Source organism: Mytilus californianus, unplaced genomic scaffold (genome assembly GCF_021869535.1).
Source record: "Mytilus californianus isolate M0D057914Y unplaced genomic scaffold, xbMytCali1.0.p SCAF_3, whole genome shotgun sequence".
In the NCBI taxonomy this organism is placed as follows: domain Eukaryota; kingdom Metazoa; phylum Mollusca; class Bivalvia; order Mytilida; family Mytilidae; genus Mytilus; species Mytilus californianus.
The window spans coordinates 90606547-90628998 of record NW_026262679.1 but is presented as its reverse complement, the minus strand read 5'-3'; the positions used below and the strand labels follow the sequence as shown (position 1 = coordinate 90628998).

Sequence of the window (22452 nt, the reverse complement as noted above, 5' to 3'; positions counted from 1 at the left end):
CACAAGGTTCCATATCACAAAGGGAATGCTGGGATTGATTTTGGGGTTAATTGCCTAAAAATTTTAGGAATTAGGGGCCAAAAAAGGGGCAAAAAACAAGCATTTTTCTAGTTTCATGACAATAACTTTTGTGTAAGTGTATGGATCTTTATGAAATTGTACTACAAGGTTCCATATCACAAAGGGAAAGCTGGAATTGATTTTGGGGGTAATTGCTTTAAAATATTAGGAATGAGGGGCCAAAAGGGGCAAAAAACAAGCATTTTTCTAGTTTCAGGACAATAACTTGTGTGTAAGTGTATGAATCTTTATGAAATTGTACTACAAGGTTCCATATCACAAAGGGAAAGCTGGGTTTGAGTTTGGGGGTAATTGCCCTAAACGTTTAGGAATTAGGGGCCAAAAAGGGGCCCAAATAAACATTTTTCTAGTTTTCAGACAATAACTTGTGGAACGGTGTATGGATGATCCATCTCTCTGAAATTATACCACAATGAGAAAAATTTCGGAATTAGGGGCAAAAAAGGGGGAAAAACAAGGGTTTCCTTGTTAATGGACAATTACTTTTATGTACAATGTTTTGTGTTTGGATTACCTCCCTTACACTGCTTTTAAATTATGTATAAAGAAATGTTGTATTGTCTTGAGGTGATTAGCTGTAAATCTATTTTTAGAAGTTACTATTAAAAATGCTGATTAAGGAATATTAATTTTAGACATGATTATGTATGTCATTTTCTATTTTAAGACTTATGATGTATTTAAATGGGTAATTAATGGTTGCAAACTCCATTGGAAATTTGAATTGAGATAATGACCATTTCTTGAGTTGAAAGAATTTTTTTTTTTGAAAAAGAGTGGGGGGGGGGGGGGGGGGGGGGTGAAAAAAAATTTGGGGGGAGGGGACATTTTTTTTTCTCATTTCAGATTTCAGAAATTATATTTCTTCAAATATTTTTTTTTTGCAAAAAAAGGGGGGGAGGGGGTGTAAAATTTTTTTTTGGGGGGTTAATTCGCAATAGCATGGTGTATTGCACAAAAAAAAAAAAAAAGGGGGTATAGTTTTTTTTAATTTTTTTTTTTGGGGGAGGGGTATAATTCGCAACAGCATAGTGTATTGCACAAAAGCAAAAATTTAATATAAATTTAAATCATATAACCAATTCTAAGTTCTTTACAGTTATTCTATGTCAGAAACCTATTATGTGTCAAATATTTAATTACAATCCAAATTCAGACCTGTATCAAGTGCCAATATTGTGTCCATTTTTGCCCCAACTGTTCAGGGTTGGACCTCTGCGGTCGTATCCAGCTGCGTTTGGCGAAGCAATTTATTTAGTTTTCTTTAGAAACTTTTAAATGGCAAAAATGTTCAGCAAAGTAAGACCTACATACAAGACAATGTGACTGTAATTGTCAATTGATCCCTTATAGGAGTTATTGCGCTTGAACTTCTAAGAGTTAAAACTTATACTAAAATTTTGTACTAACATTACCTTCACTGTGGGTCTTCCTCAGATTTCAATTTTCACCGCTACCATGTGTTTTTCAGAGGCAGATTTAGAGGGTTTTTCAGGGGGCCCAGGCCCCCCCTTTTGTGGGAAAAATTTGGTTGATTATATAGGGTATCACTGAAGCATGACTGGAGCGGGCCCCCTCTTAGGCAGTCAGTGGGCCCACCCTTATGAAAATTTCTGGATCCCTCACTGTTTTTATACTGTTAACATTCCCAAGTTATGTCTCTATGAGATGAAACATAGAGATCATATCTGGGAACCAGTACATAAACAAAACAAAATATCTATGAATATTATAGATCTTCCCAAAAGAGGTGTGGCTTGAGAAACAGCTGTATTTACAAAGTACAACCTATACTAACGTTTATTCAAATAGAAAACTCTTGAAAAACACTTTTTCTCACAATTCTTACTTATCAATATCATAGCCTTAAAGAAATAACTGCATATACTCTTAACTTTTCTTTTACAGAACATTTTATACCCCCACCCCTGTTTCAATTTTTAAAGAATTTGAAAACAAGACTAATTATTGTCAGCTTACCCTATGTGCCTGATTTCTGACATGAAATGACTAGAACCTGTTTGAAACTATTCTGATAACAAATTAAAAGCATTTCAGAATACTATGAATGTAAAGTTTAGTAGTTAATCATTCCAACATTCAAGATTATATAAAGTATCCAATCCTGCCTCTGTCTCCAGTCCACATCTTACTGTATGCCTATTTGTCAATAAAAGTTCACAATTTCTGCCTCAAATGGTCAGTTTAGAAATCTTGTCACAACAATATCATCTCTAAACATATATCTAACATAATTTAGCTAATATATGAACTAGAAATCTTAAACAAAGCCACCTTTGCAAAAGTTGAATGCATGAAGTTACCAGTCTGGTGTATGAATTCACTCAAAGTTTTATAGAACTGAGTGCCAATATCTGTTTTTGCATAACTTTACAGCTATTGCTTTCTATACAAAAGACCTTTAAAATAATGAAATCATAGCATTTACAAGTTAAATTATCTCTTTTGGCATTTTTCTCTGTTTTTTTGCCACTTGGGCCTCAAATTTGATAAATTATTCTGCTGTTTCTGTGAATATGGAATATTTAGTACATATCCAGGAAAGAACACACTATTGTTAGTTTTATTGAGGTATTTTTGTATTTCTAGCTTGTATTTTTTTTTTGCCGCGGTCACAAAAAAGCAAATTCAGGTGTTACGGCTTACTTTTGGGTTATCAACAGGACAAAAACCCTAACAACAATATTCATCAAGGATCTATGAGTTTCAATGACTGCGAAGAGTAAATATAAGCACTTCTAAACAATATAACTTACAAATATGCATATATTACGATTTATTTTGCATTCAGGGCTGTAAGTAAACTATGCATACTGTAAACTGTGAATTTATGCCGAGTCATTATAATTAGGGCCCAGGATTTCCCCTATCTTCATGAAATATTTATAAAACTTTATATTTGAGTTAATTTAATTAAAATCTCTGTGATAAACCAGATTTGGTGAAATTCTATATGTTCTCTTTTTTCACCCAACATAGGTTGCACTTCTGTAAATATAGACAATGCAATTTCCCATATGAACTCCCTTTGCGGGTAAAACTGTGCCACTTTTACTTTGAAGTTTCGTAAAAAAATTATATCCTAGAACGGAAAGTTTATATGCACTACTTTTTCATTCAAAGGTCAAAACAGGGTTGTGCGGCATATTTACAACATTTCTATTCCTTGAACTTCTAAGAGTTTAAACTTATACTAAAATTCTGTACTAACCCAACCTTCATTGTGGGTTTCCTCAGATTTCAATTTTCACCGCTGCGATGTGTTTTTATACTGGTAACATTCCCAAGTTATGTCTCTATGAGATGAAACATAGAGATCATATCTGGGAACCAGTACGTAAACAAAACAAAATATCTATGAATATTATATATCTCCCCAAAAGAGGAGTGGCTTGAGAAACAGCTGTATTTACAAAATGCAACCTATAACTTGTCATGGTGTAAACTACATAACAAATATAAAATCAATATCTTCAAACATAACGGGGAAAAAAGTGTGGAAAACTGATTATTTGTCTGAGGACCATAACACTGCAAAAAAATCATCCGAACTGAACAAAATTCGAACTTGATCTGTAACTTGTCATGGTAAAACTATATTTCTAGATGTCAAAGAGATTTTACCACAGACTGAATCTAAATAATCGCCACAACTCCCATCCGCCACTTTCTTCGCAGGTTAGACAAAAATTGGATTAACAAAACAAACAATTAAAACTGTGAGCTACTACTCACTAATGATACTCCTGCTTTAAGGAAATCTAAAAAGGAAGGTGATGAGCAATGAATTTGAAAATGCAGCACACACTCACAGTAAAGCATGTTCATTGAAGGCCTGATAACAAATTTCAGGGAGCTCTTAATTGTACTTCCCTACAAAATACAATGAAAATTTCATCAATGACCATTGTTAGAATATATAATCAATCAGTAAACAGAAAGTTAATGATCAATTAATGAAACAGCATCACTAAGTATAGCATGTTAACATGAACTAGAGGCTCTAAAGAGCCTGTGTTGCTCACCTTGGTCTATGTGCATATTCAACAAAAGATACTCTCCAAAATTGTAGAGGAGAATAGAATTCTTAACAAAAATCTGTTTTGTTAATCTTGTAATGCTGATCATTTAGTCTGTTCAGTTTCTCTCTATCTTCTTCAGTTTTTGCTCAAAATACAAAAGAGGGTAAACAAGCATTCTGAGAGTATTGCATGGCAATACATAGTCCCCTACCGGGGGCTACCGGGTAAAAATTCTTTATACTGGAACAAAAAGCTAACTTGTTCTATAACTTGTCATGGTGTAAACAAAAAGAAAATATCAAGTCAATATCTTCAAGCACGACTAAAAACCTTGTGGAAAACTGATTAAATGAGTGAATTTTTCAATCCAAGGACCATAACTCTGCACAAAATTATCAGACCGAAACAAAATTTCGAACTTGATCTGTATAACTTGTCATGATATCACTATATACCAATTATCAATCAATATTTTCAAGCATCATGAAAAAAAGTGTCGAAAACACTTTAACATTAGATATGATTAATAGTTCTCTAAAATTAGATATGATGTGTATATCTATTTTCAAATTATAATCAAATATAATTAATAGTTCCAAATATTTTTTTTATTTGTCACAAACTAATATAGATTTGTAACTTATCTAAAAAAAGTCAACAATTTTTATCTACACAATGTAATGTAATATATACATTAATAAAAATAGATTATTATCTAATTGAAGGATTTCACTTCATAATTTTTTTTATATATATATAGCATTCAGAAAATTAGTTTATACAAAATAACAAACAAACCTGCCAAAAAATTCTTAAAATAATTTACCAAAGAATGTCTTTTAAACAAGAGTGCACACGCTGAAATGTCTCGCCTTCTTTACTAACAATTGATTTTATGTTGATAGTCCTAAATATAAAGCTTTACTACAAGTAACACATAAACTTAACATGATCCAAGAAAATGAGGTCAAGGTCAGATAAACCAAACGAGAAATACATGTACATCTTACAATCATTCAATAAACCAAACATAGTTGACCTTTTGTTTATAGTTTCTAAGAAATAGTCTTAACCAAGAAAACTTAAAATTGACCAATGAACCATGAAAATGAGGTCAAGGTCAGATGAACCTTGCCAGACAGACATGTACACCTTACAATCAATTTATGCATTAAATATAGTTGACCTATTGCTTATAGTATCTAAAACAAACTTAACCATGAAAACTTAACATTGACCAATGAACCATGAAAATGAGGTTGAGGTCAGATGATACTTGCCAGCTGATAGACATATACACCTTACAATCCTTCCATACAACAAATGTAGGTGATCTATTGCTTATAGTTGAAGAAAAACAGACCAAAACACAAAATCTTAACACTGAGCAATGTGTCGTGAAAATGAGGTCAAGGTCAAATAAAACCTACGAGACTGACATGTACATCATAAAATATTTCCATACACCAAATATAGTTGACCTATTGCATATAGTATTAGAAAAAAAGACCAAAACTCAAAAACTTAACTTTGACCACTGAACCATGAAAATGAGGTCAAGGTCAGATGACACCTACCAGTTGGACATGTACACCTTACGATCATTCCATATACCAAATATAGTAGACCTACTGCTTATATTATCTGATATATGGACTTGACCACGAAAACTTAACCTTGTTCACCAATCCATGAAATGAGGTCGAGCTCAAATGAAAATTGTCTGACGGGCATGAGGACCTTGCAAGGTACGCACATACTAAATATAGTTATCCTATTACTCATAATAAGAAAGAAATTAACATTACAAAAAAAGTTGACTTTTTTTTCAAGTAGTCACTGAACCATGAAAATGAGATATGGTCCAAAACTCTGGACTAAATCATCAAACCCGAACAAAATTCGAACTTGATCTATAACTTGTCATGGCAAAACTTTATACCAAATATCAAATCAATATCTTAAAGAACGAAGAAAAAAAGTGTGGAAAACTGATTTGCCGGCCTGACGGATGGATAGACAGATGGACAGACGGACAGAGTGCAAACCTAAAGTCCCCTTCGACTTCGTTGGTAGGGGACTAAAAAAATCCTCATTTAAGGGCAGTCACTCCTATAAAGAGTGGCAGTCTACTAACTATATCGACAAAATTTGATTTGTTAGTGGATCTTGACTTGCTGATAATTTTTGTGATTTAAAATGTCTATTTATCTATTATAGTTTTTTATCATATATGGCAAAATGAAAAAAAAAAAGGGTGAAAAATAGACTTTAAAGGGCAAAAAATCCTCTGTCTTAATTGTAGATCTTGTCTTGCTGATCATTTTTGCTAATTTAAGTTTCTATATATCTATTATAATTTTTAAGATATAAGGCAAAATTGTAAAAATTGGTAAAAAAGGGCAATAACTCTAATAAGGAGTTGACTGACCACCTTTGGGGCAGGCAAGCTAAAAGTGTACAACGTTTTTTTTTAACTGTGTGAGGAGAAGCAGGTTAAAGTTTCCTATTTTCACTTATCCTGTTAGAGTACAAGTTCCAGTAGAAGGGAGATGCTAGAGAATAACTGATACAAATTGTGCAAGTAAAATTTATTTTACAATCAACATCATAATTTTTTAACAATTAGCACTTCAATTACATAAATTTTGTAATAGCCATTCATTTCAAATGACAAAAAAAACATTAACGACATTTATAAATAATAACAACTGTTTCTACAAATTTATCGTATACATGCATCAAGTTCTCAGTTCGTTAATGAAAAAGTGGAAATGCAAATGAAATGTTAAGCTGTTGAATAATCTAGAAAATGTAAATGTAGATTACCATTATTAAATATATGTGTATATTTTTAGGGGCACTTAAATCCTCAACCACCCAAAACATATTTTTTTCTTCAAAATAGTAAATAATTCTTTAAATTCATTTTGAAAATATATCAATGTTCAAATGTACCAATTATTCCTTTTAAATGTATATGAACATGCCCTCCCCAAACAAAAAGATGAAATGCAACACATACCAAGACACACATAAGCTACTCCTAAAAATGACATTATATAACTGATAATTTTTTGTAAGTGTGTAGTACTGTACATTGACTAATATTAAGTGTTCAGTATAGCACAGTTGTCCAATATTAGATTTTTTGCTTTTTGACAGCCATCTAATGTAAGTTTTCTATATAAAATTGTAAAATGTTCAGTATCATCTAATTATTAAATAAGAAGCAATCAGTATCAGATTGTCCAATAAGAAGTTTTTAGGTTTTTTGACAGTTATTTAATATTACATGATCAGTACCTGACAGCTGTCTTATACGAATCATTCATTATGAAAAAGTTGTCCAATAAGAAGTGTGCAGTATCAGATTGACCAATAAGAAGTTTTCAGTATTTGACAGTTATTTAATATTACATGATCAGTATCTGATAATTGACAAATTAGAAGCATTCATTATGACCAAGTTGTCCAATAAGTGTTCTATATATTTTATTAGCGTCTATTTAATTCAACTGTCAAAACGGAGGTGTCCTGTGTGGTAGAGTTGTTACAGAGTTAGTATTTCACAGTTGTCCATCCTTCATCACCTTCACCAGGTTTCCTTTCTGTAAATATACAAAATTTATATAATTTGAATAACACATAAATGATTGTAATAAATTGCTTCGCTGAGCACAGCTGGATACGACCGCAGAGGTCCAACCCTGAACAGTTGGGGCAAAAATGGACACAATATTCGCGCTTGATACAGGTCTGAAATTGGATTGTAATTTAATATTTGACACATAAAAGGATTCTGACACAGAATAACTGTAGTCAAAGAACTTAGAATTGGGTTATATGATTTGAATTTATATTCAATTTTTTGCTTTTGTGCAATACACTATGCTGTTGCGAATTGACCCCCCCACCCCCCCCCCCCCCCCCCCCATTTTTTTTCAAAAAAAAAAAAAAGATTGAAATTTTCTTTTTAATTTCTGAAATCTAAAATGAGAAAAAATTGTTCCCCCCTCACAATTTCTTTTTTATCCCCCCCCCTTTTCCAAATAAAAATGTTTTCCCTCAAGATATGGTCATAATCTCAATTCAAATTTCCCAATGGAGTTTGCAACCATAATTACCCATTTAAATACATCATAAAAGTCTTAAAATAGAAAATGACATACATAATCATGGCTAAAATTTATATTCCTTAATCAGCATTTTTAATAGTAACTTCTAAAAATAAATTGACAGCTAATCACCTCAAGACAATACAACATTTCTTTATACATAATTTAAAAGCAGTGTAAGGGAGGTATTCCAAACTTAACATTGTACTTTTTTTTAATTGTTCATTAACCAGGAAACCCTTGTTTCCCCCCCTAATTCCTAAACGGTTTGAGCCATAACCCCCCAAAGCCAATCCTAACCATCCCTTTGTGGTATGGAAACTTGTGGTATAATTTCAGAGAGATCCATACACCATTCCACAAGTTATTGTCTGGAAACTAGAAAAATTGTCTGGAAACTAGAAAAATGCTTATTTTGGCCCCTAATTCCTAAACTGTTAGGACTATAACCCCCAAAATCAATCCCAACCTTCCTTTTGTGGTTATAAACCTTGTGTTTAAATTTCATAGATTTCTATTTACATTTACTAAAGTTATTGTCCGGAAACCAAATGTCTTCGGACGACGACGTGATACCAATATACGACGGCAAATTTTTTGCGGCCGTATAAAAATCCAAAATTCTAACTTGCAAAAAAAATTTAGGAAAACATTTTACTCATTAATCTAATGATCAAACAGAAAATAGCTATTGTATTACTGACTCAATAATTTAATTTTGGATGCAACACATCTTCTGATTGGCAGAGAATTTTTTGTCTATCAGCTCATAGACATAATTTTGTCATATGACGTGACATCATCAACGTTTTTTTCATGATTTGCTCCTTAAAGAAGGAATTTAGAAATAAATTATAAGGAATGACTGTAATATTTTTTCTGTCTATTCGAAATAACCTAAAAAATGTGGTGTATACTTTTAAATAACCTGCTATGCATGGTTATTCAGTGTGCACCAAATTTTTGATGTTATTTCTTCATAGACAGAAAAAACATTACAGTCATTCCTTAAATACATATTCAGCACATCTTTGACGTCTCTTCCAGAAATAGCCAAAAGTAGTAAGAACATTTTTTTATGGTTATTTTCTGTGAGCCAAATTGTTGTTTGGGAAAATTACATGTACTCAGATGTTTTAACAGTTGTCATCAAAATCAATCAGGACAGGTCTGTGTTTCATCATCACTGTAAGCTTGTAACTCTTAATTCTGTAAATTATTTTAAAAGCTTAATAATTAATGTTATTTTAAATATTTTTATGGTTATGACGAACAAGCAACTTTTAAATATATTATATGCATAGTTTTAATCTTTTAAGTCTTTATTGTGGTCTTGTAGTTTTTACTGATATTACATTTGACACTCTCTATCCCTTTTGAACATTTCAATCTTATTAATTTCAGCAGAAATTACCAATGCTGTCTCAAGGATTAATAATTCTAAAAAGTTTAAAATATGACCTTTTAGTTACACTTAAATACTGCCTTGCTGGCCATGGTTTTCATACAGAACAAAATGAGGAATTATTTAAAGAATGTTACATTACTCCACATTGGCAAAGTAGTTTTTTTACAGGGGAAGATTAAAATGATAAAAAAAAAATCACAGACAACTTGTGAAAGAAAAAACTCTTACTGGCTATATAAGCTTAAATAATAAATATGAGAGAAAAACTTCTACAAATCCAGTACAAAAACTATAAACAAATTACCCTTTTCTGGTTGTTTATCTCTCCAGCTTGTCTTAGGTGGTCCTCCTTCACTTTGTCCACCTCCACCTCCTGGAAAAAAAATCTCTTACAATCAAGTCTACCTTAATAAGGAATACATACATGTAAACACTGTCCCTTAATTATAAATTTTAACAAAATCAATGCAAAGAACTTAGGAGAAATTGTCGTTCATTATGACACTAAATGATACATAACTTTGTCGCTTTCTGTTCATAAATATAGATTTTTCCAAAATTGAATGAGAGTTAAATCCCCCTTCTTTTAAACATTATGAAAAAAATAGTCTTTATCAGAAATATTTTTGTACAGTAATTCAACAAGGGGGTCATAGTATGAATATGAACTTTGAATTGAAGCTACTCACAGATTCAAGCATGCATGCACAGATTTGGATGATGAAAAATGCAAGAAAGGAACAAAGCTTCCCCCCCTCCCCCCAATTAAGTTTGACCATTACCCATTTTTTTTTTCTGAGCATAAATCATTTACTTCACAGTGATAGCCAAATTAGACTTATTACATTAATGTGAAGTCACATGTTTCTTCACATTCAATATATATTTACCTTTTCGCCAGGTATCCTCCCTTTCTTGAGGTGGTGGTCCTCTATCATCACGTGATGGAGGTCCACGGTCTTCTCTAGACCTCTCTGAAGGTCTATCTCTGCTACCCCATTTATCATCCCTTGAACTGTCACTACCACCACCAAATCTATCTGAGTCTCCACCTCGTCTCCATGGACCTCTTTCTTCTCTGTCATCTCTTGAAGGCCCACGGTCCTCTCTGTAATCCCTAGACGGTGGACCTCTGTCCTCTCTGATATCCCTTGAAGGTCCAAAGTCCCTTGTGCCTCTATCATTCCTGAAGTCCCTTGGACCTCTATCATCCCTTGAAGGTCCTCTATCAAAGTCTCTTGAAGGACCTCTGTCAAAGTCTCTTGAAGGTCCTCTATCAAAGTCTCTGGAAGGTCCTCTATCAAAGTCTCTTGAAGGTCCTCTATCAAATTCCCTTGGAGGTCCTCGTTCACTGTCCCTTGCTGCAGCTCGATCTCTCCAACTGCCACCTGGTGGACCCCTATCATCTTTACCTCTGTCTCTCCAAGATTCTCCAGGAGGGCCTCTGTCATCTCGATTCCTATCTCTTCCCCATGCATCTCCAGGAGGACCCCTATCATCCCTCACTCTATCTCTACCCCAGGCAGACTCCACTGGAGGAGGACCACGATCATCACGCCTATCCCTCCAAGCATCACCTGGTGGCCCTCTATCATCTCTAGCTGATGGTCTGTCATCTCTGGCAGGTGGCGGCCTCTCGTCTCTAGATGGAGTTCCCCTTCCACGCCATCCATCTCTATCATCTCTATCAGGTGGTTCATCACCTCTACAATGAAAAACAAAAGATTTTAAACTTGAATTTACATCTTCCTTTTGATTTTTAAAGTAAAAAAAATAATTGTTTTAAATTTTTTTTTTAATCATTCATGACAGTCATGATGACATGATTAAAGTTTTGATATCTATCTTCCACACTGAAATTTTATTAAGTAAATAAATGGGGAATGTGTCCAACGGACACAGATGATGCCCCCACTTGCATATCATATGAAGTTATAAAGGGACATAACTGAAGAACGGTAAAAGTGACGCTACCCATATTTGTACTTGATCTGAGTTTTGTGTATAAGTTTCATAACATTTGGTTGAGACAAACTTAAGTTAGAGAACGGAAACGAAAAATTTGTAAAGGGGCATAACTCTAGAACAGTAAAAGTGGCACCACAAAAATTAAAACTTGATCTGTATTTTGTGGTAAAAAGCATTGTGTATAAAATTTATAACATTTGGTTGAGGCAAACTAAAGTTAGAGAACGGAAACGAAAAATTCAGCAATTTTTCCATTTGTAAAGGGGCATAACTCTAGAACGGTTAAAGTGACTCCACCAAAATTCAAACTTGAGTTGTGTTTTGTGGTAATTAGCACTTTATATAAGTTTCATAACATTTGGTTGAGGCAAACTATAGTTAGAGAACAGAAACCAACTTTGGGTCATACGGACAATGGTAAAACTTATTGCCCCCTCCGCTACTGTGGGGGCATAAAAATCATTCACTAACATCTAATACAAACTGCTGTTAAACAAAGATAAACAAACATATTTGTATGATAACTACTTTCATGGAATATCAAAAATGATTATTTCATGTCGTTATGTCATCGTTTAATTTCTGCCCCGTTTTCCACCAAACAATTATGTATACTGTTCAGCAATTAAAAGTTGAGGCATATTATTTCAGAATACCTTTATTTCATGTATACTAAATGAAATACACACTACAGTAAAGCTATGCACAAATGTATATCTTGAAACATCAGAAATTGTGCACATGTACATCTTTTTTCCATATAACACCAGCAGCACCAGAAGCATCAATACAACTTGAACTACAGAACATTTATCTGCATGTGAAACTTGATCAATATTTACTATGGATTCATTTATTTTCGTGGGTATCAATTTTCGTGGATAGAGAAAAAAAGACGTTTCGTGGTATACGTAAATTTGTGGATTGCTGATTACAAAAAAAAATCAGATACGTATTCCGTGGATTTCTTTTTGATTTAGAAAATCATATAACCTCCTTGGTTTGATCAATAAAAAAACAAACAAAAAAATAGGAATTCATTGAAAAAGTTTTGAATTGTCAAAATCCTCGCTTGGTCATTCTAGGTTAAAGTGTTCATTGAAAACTTCTATTACAATAATGGGCAGAGACAAATTATTTGTTTGTTTTACAATTTATAAATTCTTGTCGGAATTTTATAAGGCATTCAAAACTCTTTAATTGAAAGCTCATTTCCCTAATCACGATATAATTAACAGTCATATAAGTTAAAGGTGTGAAAATAAATGTTCTTGTCATAGACAATATTACCTACGGGCAATATCCCCTGTACTTAATCCTATTGATTTTTAATCACCAGTAAACCAATCTATGACACGGTTATAAACAACTTGCAGTTATTTTTCATGAACAGTTTTTATCCATTTTAAACAGTAAATTATCACTGATATTCGATATATTTATTATTGATTTTATCAAAATACTTGTATCTTATTTCAATAAAAACACGTGTTATGTTACACAATGTTTATCGCTAGTCAACACTATACTAGAACTGCATAACATAACCGGAAATAAACATCTGACTCCATACACATTTCTCGGTATTATTCTTCGTTGAATTCTTAAATTCGTGGTTCGCTGTGACCCATGAAACCCACGAAAATTGGTATACCACGAATAAAAATGAATCCACAGTATACAATAATGAAACTATAACCATCTGTTGACTAACAAGCATTACACAGCAAGAGCCTGTTGAATATTTACAATTCACAATTATGACATTAAACATGTTGTTATAGGGTAGATTGGGAAACATTTTTTGAACACTTATTGTATTGAACCTATATAAATATTATTCCATAATTGACAATTCATTTTTTACTCTTTAGTTTTAACAGAAGGGCCTTATTTAGCTATAAATTGGATTTTAGCAGCTATTACTTTTAATTTTAATACTGTAATTTGATTAATTATAAAACTTACACTAATATCTCATACCGACTGCTGTTAATATAGGATATACAAGCATATTTGTATGATGACTACTTTCATGGAATATCAAAAATGATTATTTCATGTCGGTATGTCATCGTTTAATTTCTGCCCCGTTTCCCACCAAACAATTATGTATACTGTTCAGCATATAAAAGGCAAAGCATATTATTTCAGAATACTGTTACTCCATGTAATACTAGTTGAAATACATGGTAAAGCAATGCACGTGTACATTGTGTAGCATCAACACCCGATATACATGTAAGTAACCCTGAGCATTGAAAACAAACGTGAAGTCAGGTAAGGTCAAATTCTTATTTTCTATATATTCTACGTTTTGTTGACCAGTACAATTTGTGATATAGATTTCTTATAATGTAGCTACTATTAAGGGATGATTATGATCCTTAATTGGCTTTCTCTCTCTTCAAATCGTCAGAATTGGATCAGGTGGTACCTGTCAAAGAAGCATGTGTCAAGTTCAAACTTGTTAAAACACATTTATCCTTCAATACATTTGATGTTTTTGTAGAAAAAGTTATATCATACTTAAGCTTGAACAACACTGAATTTTGAAATAACTATTGTTTTCACAGAGAAATTCATGTAAACAAACCATATCAATTGTACGGTGAAGTTTTTTACTGTATGGGAAATAGAATAGATACTTTTTGCTATCGTTGATTGCTCCAGGGGTACCTATATCCAGTGGTGATGCTACACAGTGATGTATACCTTAAAAGATCTTTTTTTCTCAACAGAATTAAAAATATGTAAAACCAATAAATCATAAAACCCTGCCCTAAATTAGACCAGAAAATGTGCACATGTACATCTTTATTCCATAAAATACAAGCAGCACCAGAAGCATCTTAATAAAAATGATCTAAACACTACAGAATTATCTGCATGTGAAACTTGATCAATATTTATACAATTATGGAACTATAACCATCTGTTGACTAACAAGCATTACACAGCAAGAGCCTGTTGAATATTTACAATTCACAATTAGAACATTAAACATGATATTATAATAATAATAATAATAATAATAAATTCTTTATTTAAAGAGGGTAAACTCAGTTAGTTACAATAAACTAATCTTCCCTGAGGCCCTCACATACAAATTACAATACAATCAAAAAACAGATATTTACACATAGTATATTTACAGTCAATTAGTTCAATGTAATATTACTAACATGATAAGATATAAGGCTGTTCAAGATGTACATGTAGTCAAAAAATCAAATACAAATATAAATAAAAGAATATACAAATACATTGTAGAAAACATAATCTTATCAGGACTGTGTTAAGTACTTCTTGATACTTTGTTTAAAAGTATAAGTGTTTTGAGCTTTACGCATTTTGTTTGGTAGTCCATTCCATAACACTGATCCAAAATAAACAAAAGATTTCTTATATAGCTCAGCTTTTGGCTTAGGAACTATCAGATTACCTTGAGTGACGCCTCTCAGGGAGTAAGGATTATTATCTGATTTCAGTTTAAACTTTTGAACTAGGTACATTGGTGCTTCCATACGCATACATTTATATAGAAGTAAATATTTGTGGTATTTTATTCTATTGTCAACTGTCATCCACCCAAGTTCTTTAAATAAGGGGGCTGAGGGGGATAAAGGAACTGCATCTAGAATTAATCTTGCTGCCCTTTTTTGGAGTTTTAAAATTCTTGCTATCCCTTCATTTTTACATTCACCCCAAATAATACAGCAGTAGTCAATCAGGGGCAGAATATACCCATTGTAATATGTTTTCCTTGCATTTATATCTAAAAATTTCTTTATTTTAGAAAGGAGGTATATTCTGGATGATATATTAGCACAAACTTGGTCAATTTGATTTCTCCAGTTAAGTGTGCTGTCAATTTTAACACCTAATAATTTTTCACATGAAGAATTTTGTAATACTTTTGAATCTATTATTAAGTTTGGTTGATAAGTCTGAATTGATAGTTTCTGCTTTGTTCCAGTAACCAAACATTTTGTTTTATTTGCATTAATGAACATGTTATTCATTTTGCACCACTCTTCAACCCTGTATAAATCTTCTTGAACATCATCATGTATATTTTCTATGTTTTTCCCTGATTTATGAAGAGTGGTGTCATCAGCATATAGGTCTGTTTCACAATTTTCAATGCATAAGGGAAGGTCGTTTATAAATAGCACAAACAATAGAGGACCAAGTATAGAACCTTGGGGGACACCAAATTTTACATGTTGTTGTTCAGAGTAAACATTACAAATGTTTACCTGCTGTTTTCTGTTATTCAGGTATGACTTGAAAAAACTAACAGTAGCCTCACTAAATCCATAAATTTCAAGCTTTAAACAAAGAATGTCATGATCTACCAAATCAAAAGCTTTTTTAAAATCTAATAAAATGCTAGGTTTAAATTACCATCATTCATTTCTTGCAACCATTTGTCAATGATATTAATAAGTGCAGTTTGACAAGAATGCTGCGGCCTGAAACCAGATTGTGTAGGGTGTAAAAGTTTAAGTTTAGATAAGTATTTGTACATGTTATTAGAAACATGCCTTTCTATTAATTTTGATAAAGTTGGAAGAACAGATATAGGTCTGTAATTTGTTGCTAAAAGCTTGTCACCATCCTTGAAAACTGGTGTTACCTTAGCATTCTTCAGTAAAGAAGGATATTATATACCAGTATCTATCATTCTGTTAAATATGTATGTGAGAGGTGATGCAATAACAGGGGCGCTTAATCTTAGGATTTTTGGTCCTATATTATCCATACCAGATGCTTTGTTTATATCAAGTTTTGTTAACTCATTAAATAGCTCATTCATGATCACTGGTGGTATAGAAAATTTATCATGTTTATGTAATTTATTTTTAACAAATTTACCAAGATTACTGAAATCTGCTTTGTTTACAGGTGTATAACTTCCTTGTTCTCTTAATTTTTCAGCACAGGAAGTGAAAAAGTTATTAAAAGTTTCTGCTATTGATTTTTTACTTTTAGTTGTATTGTTATCTTCTGTGGCTAATTCATATGGTGTATTTTTAACTTTTGGGTTCAGACTGTGAAGACATTTCCATAAAGTTTAAAAGAGAGTAAAAAGGGACAGACAGCCTGAATGGTATAACAGTGAAATCATTTACGCTAGGAATATGAGAGATAAATATAATGCACTTGGTTTATGGAGTGAGTATAGATTTTGGAGAAATAAAACTAAACATATCATAGATAGCTCAAAAAAGAATTATTATAAAAATATGGTAAAAGACTCCAATGACCCTATTAATTATAGGGTAGATTGGGAAACATTTTTTGAACGCCTATTGTATTGAACCTATATAAACATGATAAATATTATTCCAGTAATTGACAATTCATTTTTTACTCTTTAGTTTTAACAGAAGGGCCTTATTTAGCTATAAATTGGATTTTAGCAGCTATTACTTTTAATTTTTATACTGTAATTTGATTAATTATAAAACTCACACTAACATCTAATACCGACTGCTGTTAATATAGGATATACAAGCATATTTGTATGATGACTACTTTCATGGAATATCAAAAATGATTATTTCATGTCGGTATGTCATCTTTTAATTTCTGCCCCGTTTCCCACCAAACAATTATGTATACTGTTCAGCATATAAAAGGCAAAGCGCATTATTTCAGAATACTGTTACTTCATGTAATACTAGTTGAAATACATGGTAAAGCTATGCACATGTGTACATTGTGTAGCATCAACACCCGATATACATGTAGGTAACCCTGAGCATTGAAAACAAACTTGAAGTCAGGTAAGGTCAAATTCTTCTTATTTTCTATATATTCTATGTTTTGCTGACCAGTACAATTTGTGATATAGATTTCTTATAATGTAGCTATTATTAAGGGATGATTATGATCCTTAATTGGCTTTCTCTCTCTTCAAATCTTCAGAATAGGATCAGGTGGTCCCTGTTCAAAGAAGCATGTGTCAAGTTCAAACTTGTTAAAACACATTTATCCTTCAATCCATTTGATGTTTTTGTAGAAAAAGTTATATCATACTTAAGCTTGAACAACACTGAATTTTGAAATAACTATTGTTTTCACAGAGAAATTCATGTAAACAAACCATATCAATTGTACGGTGAAGTTTTTTACTGTATGGGTAATAGAATAGATACTTTTTGCTATCATTGATTGCTCCAGGGGTACCTATATCCAGTGGTGATGCTACACAGTGATGTATATCTTATAAGATCTTTTTTTCAACAGAATTAAAAATATGTAAACCAATAAATCATAAAACCCTGCCCCAAATTAGATCAGAAATTGTGCACATGTACATCTTTATTCCATAGAATACCAGCAGCACCAGAAGCAGCATTACAAAAATAATCTAAACACTACAGAACATTTATCTGCATGTGAAACTTGATCAATATTTATACAATAATGAAACTATAACTATCTGTTGACTTACAAGTATATACAGCAAGAGCCTGTTGAATATTTACAATTCACAATTAGGACATTAAACATGTTGTTGTAGGGTAGATTGGGAAACATTTTTTGAACGCCTATTGTATTGAACCTATATAAACATCATAAATATTATTCCAGTAATTGACAATTCATTTTTTACTCTTTAGTTTTAACAGAAGGGCCTTATTTAGCTATAAATTGGATTTTAGCAGCTATTACTTTTAATTTTAATACTGTAATTTGATTAATTATAAAACTCACACTAACATCAAATACCGACTGCTGTTAATATAGGATATACAAGCATATTTGTATGATGACTACTTTCATGGAATATCAAAAATGATTATTTCATGTCGGTATGTCATCGTTTAATTTCTGCCCCGTTTCCCACCAAACAATTATGTATACTGTTCAGCATATAAAAGGCAAAGCACATTATTTCAGAATACTGTTACTTCATGTAATACTAGTTGAAATACATGGTAAAGCTATGCACATGTGTACATTGTGTAGCATCAACACCCGATATACATGTAGGTAACCCTGAGCATTGAAAACAAACGTGAAGTCAGGTAAGGTCAAATTCTTCTTATTTTCTTTATATTCTATGTTTTGCTGACCAGTACAATTTGTGATATAGATTTCTTATAATGTAGCTACTATTAAGGGATGATTATGATCCTTAATTGGCTTTCTCTCTCTTCAAATCTTCAGAATAGGATCAGGTGGTCCCTGTTCAAAGAAGCATGTGTCAAGTTCAAACTTGTTAAAACACATTTATCCTTCAATCCATTTGATGTTTTTGTAGAAAAAGTTATATCATACTTAAGCTTGAACAACACTGAATTTTGAAATAACTATTGTTTTCACAGAGAAATTCATGTAAACAAACCATATCAATTGTACGGTGAAGTTTTTTACTGTATGGGAAATAGAATAGATACTTTTTGCTATCATTGATTGCTCCAGGGGTACCTATATCCAGTGGTGATGCTACACAGTGATGTATACCTTAAAAGATCTTTTTTTCTCAACAGAATTAAAAATATGTAAAACCAATAAATCATAAAACCCTGCCCTAAATTAGACCAGAAAATGTGCACATGTACATCTTTATTCCATAAAATACAAGCAGCACCAGAAGCATCTTAATAAAAATGATCTAAACACTACAGAATTATCTGCATGTGAAACTTGATCAATATTTATACAATTATGGAACTATAACCATCTGTTGACTAACAAGCATTACACAGCAAGAGCCTGTTGAATATTTACAATTCACAATTAGAACATTAAACATGATATTATAATAATAATAATAATAATAATAAATTCTTTATTTAAAGAGGGTAAACTCAGTTAGTTACAATAAACTAATCTTCCCTGAGGCCCTCACATACAAATTACAATACAATCAAAAAACAGATATTTACACATAGTATATTTACAGTCAATTAGTTCAATGTAATATTACTAACATGATAAGATATAAGGCTGTTCAAGATGTACATGTAGTCAAAAAATCAAATACAAATATAAATAAAAGAATATACAAATACATTGTAGAAAACATAATCTTATCAGGACTGTGTTAAGTACTTCTTGATACTTTGTTTAAAAGTATAAGTGTTTTGAGCTTTACGCATTTTGTTTGGTAGTCCATTCCATAACACTGATCCAAAATAAACAAAAGATTTCTTATATAGCTCAGCTTTTGGCTTAGGAACTATCAGATTACCTTGAGTGACGCCTCTCAGGGAGTAAGGATTATTATCTGATTTCAGTTTAAACTTTTGAACTAGGTACATTGGTGCTTCCATACGCATACATTTATATAGAAGTAAATATTTGTGGTATTTTATTCTATTGTCAACTGTCATCCACCCAAGTTCTTTAAATAAGGGGGCTGAGGGGGATAAAGGAACTGCATCTAGAATTAATCTTGCTGCCCTTTTTTGGAGTTTTAAAATTCTTGCTATCCCTTCATTTTTACATTCACCCCAAATAATACAGCAGTAGTCAATCAGGGGCAGAATATACCCATTGTAATATGTTTTCCTTGCATTTATATCTAAAAATTTCTTTATTTTAGAAAGGAGGTATATTCTGGATGATATATTAGCACAAACTTGGTCAATTTGATTTCTCCAGTTAAGTGCTGTCAATTTTAACACCTAATAATTTTTCACATGAAGAATTTTGCAATACTTTTGAATCTATTATTAAGTTTGGTTGATAAGTCTGAATTGATAGTTTCTGCTTTGTTCCAGTAACCAAACATTTTGTTTTATTTGCATTAATGAACATGTTATTCATTTTGCACCACTCTTCAACCCTGTATAAATCTTCTTGAACATCATCATGTATATTTTCTATGTTTTTCCCTGATTTATGAAGAGTGGTGTCATCAGCATATAGGTCTGTTTCACAATTTTCAATGCATAAGGGAAGGTCGTTTATAAATAGCACAAACAATAGAGGACCAAGTATAGAACCTTGGGGGACACCAAATTTTACATGTTGTTGTTCAGAGTAAACATTACAAATGTTTACCTGCTGTTTTCTGTTATTCAGGTATGACTTGAAAAAACTAACAGTAGCCTCACTAAATCCATAAATTTCAAGCTTTAAACAAAGAATGTCATGATCTACCAAATCAAAAGCTTTTTTAAAATCTAATAAAATGCTAGGTTTAAATTACCATCATTCATTTCTTGCAACCATTTGTCAATGATATTAATAAGTGCAGTTTGACAAGAATGCTGCGGCCTGAAACCAGATTGTGTAGGGTGTAAAAGTTTAAGTTTAGATAAGTATTTGTACATGTTATTAGAAACATGCCTTTCTATTAATTTTGATAAAGTTGGAAGAACAGATATAGGTCTGTAATTTGTTGCTAAAAGCTTGTCACCATCCTTGAAAACTGGTGTTACCTTAGCATTCTTCAGTAAAGAAGGATATTATATACCAGTATCTATCATTCTGTTAAATATGTATGTGAGAGGTGATGCAATAACAGGGGCGCTTAATCTTAGGATTTTTGGTCCTATATTATCCATACCAGATGCTTTGTTTATATCAAGTTTTGTTAACTCATTAAATAGCTCATTCATGATCACTGGTGGTATAGAAAATTTATCATGTTTATGTAATTTATTTTTAACAAATTTACCAAGATTACTGAAATCTGCTTTGTTTACAGGTGTATAACTTCCTTGTTCTCTTAATTTTTCAGCACAGGAAGTGAAAAAGTTATTAAAAGTTTCTGCTATTGATTTTTTACTTTTAGTTGTATTGTTATCTTCTGTGGCTAATTCATATGGTGTATTTTTAACTTTTGGGTTCAGACTGTGAAGACATTTCCATAAAGTTTAAAAGAGAGTAAAAAGGGACAGACAGCCTGAATGGTATAACAGTGAAATCATTTACGCTAGGAATATGAGAGATAAATATAATGCACTTGGTTTATGGAGTGAGTATAGATTTTGGAGAAATAAAACTAAACATATCATAGATAGCTCAAAAAAGAATTATTATAAAAATATGGTAAAAGACTCCAATGACCCTATTAATTATAGGGTAGATTGGGAAACATTTTTTGAACGCCTATTGTATTGAACCTATATAAACATGATAAATATTATTCCAGTAATTGACAATTCATTTTTTACTCTTTAGTTTTAACAGAAGGGCCTTATTTAGCTATAAATTGGATTTTAGCAGCTATTACTTTTAATTTTTATACTGTAATTTGATTAATTATAAAACTCACACTAACATCTAATACCGACTGCTGTTAATATAGGATATACAAGCATATTTGTATGATGACTACTTTCATGGAATATCAAAATTGATTATTTCATGTCGGTATGTCATCTTTTAATTTCTGCCCCGTTTCCCACCAAACAATTATGTATACTGTTCAGCATATAAAAGGCAAAGCGCATTATTTCAGAATACTGTTACTTCATGTAATACTAGTTGAAATACATGGTAAAGCTATGCACATGTGTACATTGTGTAGCATCAACACCCGATATACATGTAGGTAACCCTGAGCATTGAAAACAAACTTGAAGTCAGGTAAGGTCAAATTCTTCTTATTTTCTATATATTCTATGTTTTGCTGACCAGTACAATTTGTGATATAGATTTCTTATAATGTAGCTATTATTAAGGGATGATTATGATCCTTAATTGGCTTTCTCTCTCTTCAAATCTTCAGAATAGGATCAGGTGGTCCCTGTTCAAAGAAGCATGTGTCAAGTTCAAACTTGTTAAAACACATTTATCCTTCAATCCATTTGATGTTTTTGTAGAAAAAGTTATATCATACTTAAGCTTGAACAACACTGAA

General features: G+C 31.9%; 1 protein-coding gene across 1 annotated transcript in view; it reads right to left on the bottom strand.

Moving 5' to 3' along the window:
* Positions 1–6700: 6700 nt before the first annotated feature.
* Positions 6701–22452, bottom strand: part of LOC127735374 (eukaryotic translation initiation factor 3 subunit A-like) — a 71387-nt gene continuing 55635 nt past the window's right edge. Inside the window, exons 20-22 of the mRNA XM_052245531.1 lie at positions 10541–11355; positions 9955–10023; positions 6701–7735 (exon numbers count right to left, since the gene is read on the bottom strand). Coding sequence (XP_052101491.1) covers positions 7686–7735; positions 9955–10023; positions 10541–11355 — 934 coding nt within the window. The 3' untranslated portion in view covers positions 6701–7685. The remainder of the gene's footprint in view (positions 7736–9954; positions 10024–10540; positions 11356–22452) is intronic.